The following is a 5,984-nucleotide window of genomic DNA, read 5'->3' as shown; positions in this document are numbered from 1 at the left end:
TCTCCCTCACCCCGTTCAGAATCATTCTTTTCTGGTAGCGTTGTTACGGTATCACGCCGAGAGTTTTGCAGTGCCGCTGCCAGTTGCTGCCGCGCGAATGATGCCATTGCGCGTTCCCCATGCGCCGCTATGGCTATCTCATCATTGTCCTTTCTCTGTCGTCGTAGATCTTCTTTTTCTCTTTTTTTCTTTTTTTTCGGATGTGAATGTTCATTTTATTAGGTATGTAAATGATTATTTTCATTCTAAAATAGATGTTCATTTTTTTACTAGTTAAATTTAAATAGATACAATAAGATTGTTTGAATATTTATTTTACTAAGTATGTAGATAGTTATTTTCATTCTAAACTGACGACTTGATGGAGAAAAAACTCGACGACTTTAAATCTGTCTAGTGAGAAAAAGACCAGTGCAATAAAAATTTGAAAACAGAATATGTAACTGTAAAAAAAGTAGAAAGTGAATGATTCAAATATAAAAGATGAAAGTAAAATTTTTTAAAATATAATTTATAATAAACTGTTTTTTTCTTTTTTACTTTCTGTAAAATAAAAATGCACGTTGTTCACAATTTTTATTATTTACCTAATAAAAGTTGTTCATATTAATCTTCTTGTAATAACTAACTTGTTACATACATGGAAAATTAAAGGTATACTAAAACAAAGAAACCACAAAGACACAATTAAAGTATTAAATCATATTCTCTTATAGTCACAAAAAAAAAATCATATTCTCTTATGCTTTTCAATAAATTAAAGTAGTTGAACCTTCATCGCTAAGCGAATTGTCATATATACTATTTAATTTGTATATACTAATATCAATTGTCATATATACTATTTAATTTGTATATACTAATATCGATTCTGATAATCTAAGCTTTGATACCTAAAATGAATTTGAATATTTTAAAGTAATTATTACAACTGTTTATTATTTTTTTTCTCTTTAACATGGATAAATTAAAAAAAAATTAAGAACTAACAATTTAAATTATATTGGTTGACACTTTTAATCTGCAGTTCAACATTTTTAGACCAGCAGTCAAATATTATTTTTTTAGTCAATAATTTTAAATATTAATAATTATCTATTGATTAAAAATAATAAATTATATTGATAGTGTAATATTGCTCATTAAAAAAAGTTATTAATTTATTCGTAAGTCACGACTATATTTTGAATAAAATGTGAAAAGAGTTAAAAAATTTTATTCAAAATAAATTATAAAATTTACCAACATTAAAAAATTTTAGCAATTATATATAGTGTAAAGGACAAAAAAATCTTTTGACTTTTTTTTTGCGAATATTTAAGTTTTTTAGAATAGAAAAATATATTTAAATCTCCTACCTTTAAAATACATAACATATCTATTTCTCTCTAGAGTTGAGGGTAAAAAATGTAATAAAATATATATGCTGATATAGAGAAAGAATTGCTGAACTATCTGTTACTGATGTGGAGGTTTAGAAAAAAGGTTATGAGACAAATACATCTCTAAAAACTTAAAACGATGTTGTATTAATCCATAACCCTTCATCTCTTTATAATCCTCATAATATTCATTATTCTCTCCAACAATTACAAAAAATACAGTGCATTTTGGTGTGTGAAGATCTTTCAGAATATAGAGTGTTTGTTTATTTTAATTGTTATATGTTATTCTATAGATAAAAGAAGGAACATTACTATCGAATGAGTTTATTAAGGCTTTAATTTTGTTAATTGCATGTGAAATAAGAATTATGACAATACTTAATTGTTACATAAATAACCTAAATGAAGTGCTAGATAGCCAAAAATTAATTAAATATAACTTTATCTCCGTTCCTTAAACACATACACAACAATAAATAACTAAACTAACTACAATCCTAAAAGATTTAAATATATGTGGATAAAAAATTTAAAAGAATTATTTATCTTTTAATCTTATATATATATATAAGCCAGCAGCCCAGCACCATCAACATCCAATCAAATATCAAAACGTACTGGAGTGTGGGTCAATACGTATATATCTGTTATGGTTCAACAATTGAATTATTAGCTGTATATATTTCCATTTGGTAACAAATTTAATTGATATGCAATGTTAGTAGTTATAAAAACTTACACTATATAAGTAACCTTTCTATTGGGTAATGAAATTCAAAGAACGGAAGAAGATAGAAACCATGTATATCTGTAATTAAATATTAGATTAACCATAGCTCACTATGTATACATAATGAAGTTGATTAGTTGACTAAATTGCCCTGATATATATGTGAGATAAGCATAAATCAAGTCAGAGTTGGACTAGCAGCACCAAGTCACTACCGACTCCAACGTGACCTATTTGTAATTGGCTTCCTTGAATTAGGACAAAATCAAGAAAATGAAACAGCAAAGGGCCCTATTCATACCAAGTCATAATGTCTACCGTGAAAATGATGAACGGTGATCAATAATTTCGTTCATATCATGTCCTCTTTTGTACTTTATGAAAATTAAAGTTAGTTTCTAAGAAATTTTATTGGATCGTAATAAATTTTTAAGTAAATTAATTTTATAAAATAAATCTTGATTATTATTTAATAATAATATAATAGTATATATAAATTCAAAAATATTATACATGCACCAATAGTTAAATATTATATTAATTATATTTTATAGAGATAACTAACTTAATAGATGTGTTGTTTTATAGTGTATAATGTCCACTTAAGAATTATTGATATAAGTTGGTGCAAATTAAGTAGGTAAAGAGTGGAAATACGAATACGATGAAGAGAGAGAGAGAGATAGGGGAAGAGAAAAAGGGAAACAAAAGCATCTTCAAGATAGGGCCCATAACATGTCCCCTCAAAAGACACCCAAGATGTGATTTTCATCTTTCTTTCCTCTACAATGCACTAACAAACGCATTCTCTCTTCTTCTTCTTCTTTCAATTTTCACCCACTTCTCTCTTTGTTTTTTAACTCACACAATCTCCCATCACCATCATCGTCGTGCCATAATAACCATGTCCACCGCCCAACTGCAAAACGACTTCTCTTCAGCTCAACCCTCATCATCTTCTAGACCCGCAGCCGATCAACATCAACACGCGTCTTCTGCGGCCGTGGCGGCTCCTTTGAGCCGCTACGAGTCACAAAAGAAGCGAGACTGGAACACGTTCGGACAGTATCTGAAGAATCAGACACCGCCGGTGTCCCTGTCTCAGTGCAATTTCAACCACGTGCTCGAATTCCTCCGTTACCTTGACCAATTTGGCAAGACTAAGGTTCACATGAACGGTTGCATCTTTTTTGGGCAGCCCGACCCTCCGGCCCCGTGCACCTGCCCTCTCAGGCAGGCGTGGGGTAGCCTAGACGCCCTCATAGGGCGTCTGAGAGCTGCCTACGAGGAGCACGGAGGCTCCCCGGAGTCGAACCCCTTCGGAAGCGGAGCTATTAGGGTGTACCTTCGTGAGGTGAAGGAGTGCCAGGCAAAGGCAAGAGGGATCCCTTACACCAAGAAGAAGAAGAAGAGGAGCAGCCAGATTAAGGGGATTAGCAATCACGACACTGCCTCAAAGTCTTTGAAGCAATTGGCTTCTTGAGAGTCATTCATATGGTAAAAATAAATATTCACATCATCAATTTACTTTTCTTTTACTCTTAGCCAATAAATATTTGGTTGCTTTTGTTTTATGCTTCAATTTTCATATATAGACTTAATTTTTATAGGTTAATAAGCTAAGGTAATTAATATCTGTAATAATAATAACTTTTTCATAATTTAGAATGAGAGGGTTTAAAATCAATGTCTAAATTTCAAAACCCTAGCTAGGTAGAACATAAAACCCTAAATTACAACCGCAGATCTGAAAATTTGTTGGGGGTAAAGAGTAAATTAATTTGCTATAGTATGTATGCAGTTGTAGAGTGTAAGAATAATAAATAATTCTCTCTCATAGCTAATTCCTCTATATACCTTGATGTTTCTTCTATTTCTCTCTCCTATCATTCAAAAACACTGTTATTGCAATGTCTTAATTAAATACTTCTCAGGTGTCTACTTTATGCTGATTTTGGGCCTTTTGGGATTATGCCACATTTCTCGTGCTCCCTATGGCCATCTTAGCAATTCATCTATCTATCATACGTTGCATGTGATTCCATACATAAAATTAACGTAGAGCAACAACGTACTCCAATTCTATCATATATGAACAATAATCCATGTTTTATAATTAATAATGTATATAGCAACAAACGTAACAATAATAATGTTCCTTTAATTCCAAACAATTTTTGCGTGGATGGTGTGGTCCATACAGATTAACTTTGTATAAGATTCCTAAAACTTCATCATCATCCAATTCTTTTTGTCTCTAGCTCTCTTCAGCAATTCAGTCCAAATGCTATTTTAGTTGTTCAATGTTTGCCACACATATTCTTAGTGCCTAATCAATGTACAAATCTTACTGCGTACTTGTAAGCCATGTGTGTGAAGATCATAAATTAAAATTAGTTTAGACATTGGTGAAAGTATAAGTTGTCTTCAAAGTGTTATTATGTGCATATTACTTCTGTCTATAATATATAATATCTATTGTTATTTTAAAACTTTAGACTTTAAAGTTAACAGATATTATAGCCTGCATAGAAGAAATATAATATATAGAAAGAGGAAGTCATTAAAAATAGAGAAAATGCAATATCTAATATAGATAGATTAATAGGTCAATTATTAGCCTCTCCAAGCTAGTTATGAGTTGATATTTTAGCTTGTCAACTAGACTCAAATTTTAGTATGTACTCAGGTGTCCACAAATATATCAAGTTCAGAGGCTTTGAAAGTAAAATTAAATAGACAAAATTTTATTATTATATGTTTTAATAAATCAAATATAACATACAAACTCGCAAAAAGGATTTACATGTAATGTTTTTTGTTTTGGAATTTTTACATAATATAACATTAGTGTGTGTTTAATTTCTTTATGTGTTTTATCCATGTTTTAATTAGTTTAATTGTTTTATTTTAAATATTATTAAATTTAAGATAAACTATAATCTCAAACATATCTACTTATTAATAATGTCTTAAAATAAGTTCCAAACACGATATTCTCATACGTAGTGACGATTGTAAACCAATGAAATTAAAATCGATAAAAAATTATCCATAAATAGTTATTTCAAATAAAAAAACACATAAATAATTATATTTTTAATTAATTATTTTAAATATATATTCTTTAAAATATTTTTAAAATATATTTTATATCTATAATTAATCTTTTGTAAACAGTTTAACATGATTGAGATTTTAATAGATATTAACTCTCTAAAGATATACTTGAAAGATATTTAAATCAAAGCTCTTAAAAATCATTAGAAGACATAAAGTATAAATAGTCTTAAAGATATACAGCGTAGTATTTATTGTATAGTATATTATTCAAGACTTAAGCTCCAATAATTCTTTTGCAAAATTATTCACATGATCAACAATTTCTAATACTGTTGAAGTTTGGAAAATTTGCATATCAATAAGTACTCCCAACTAATTTCTCAAACTTAAAATGGTAGTGTCCAGTTGCTTTTTTTTCATGGAACAATTCTAAGTGCTCCTAGAACATATATTATATTTATTATAACTAAAAAAATTATCATTCAGGAAAAGAGTTTAACTAATGATTATAGCCTTATTTTTTAAGAAGTATATTCTCTTATAAATTGTGTGATTATATAACATCACTTGATCTGAGAATAGAAGGGAGATAGAAGGGAGCAACAAAACTTCATATTCATCTAGTGGAATTTCTTTTTGAGCAAGTATGAAGATTGTATTATAGTTTCCTCCGTATATACATGCTTTACTTCATGTGAATTGTGAAATGTACTTATCATCGTCTCTTTCAAATTGAATATCACTATACAAAGGGCATATTTAGATTATGACAACAATGAAAATGAGAGGTAAATCCATATCCCAAT

At 29.1% G+C, this 5,984-nt stretch overlaps 1 protein-coding gene across 1 annotated transcript in view; it reads left to right on the top strand.

Moving 5' to 3' along the window:
- Nucleotides 1-2,872: 2,872 nt before the first annotated feature.
- The window catches only part of LOC107468329 (protein LIGHT-DEPENDENT SHORT HYPOCOTYLS 10), a 4,405-nt gene continuing 1,293 nt past the window's right edge, over nucleotides 2,873-5,984 (top strand). The window contains exon 1 of the mRNA XM_016087596.3: nucleotides 2,873-3,612. Within this exon, the coding sequence (XP_015943082.1) occupies nucleotides 3,020-3,598 (579 nt within the window). The 5' untranslated portion in view covers nucleotides 2,873-3,019 and the 3' untranslated portion in view covers nucleotides 3,599-3,612. The remainder of the gene's footprint in view (nucleotides 3,613-5,984) is intronic.

Source organism: Arachis duranensis, chromosome 10 (genome assembly GCF_000817695.3).
Source record: "Arachis duranensis cultivar V14167 chromosome 10, aradu.V14167.gnm2.J7QH, whole genome shotgun sequence".
Classification (NCBI taxonomy): domain Eukaryota; kingdom Viridiplantae; phylum Streptophyta; class Magnoliopsida; order Fabales; family Fabaceae; genus Arachis; species Arachis duranensis.
This window is presented reverse-complemented; position numbering and strand designations above follow the sequence as displayed.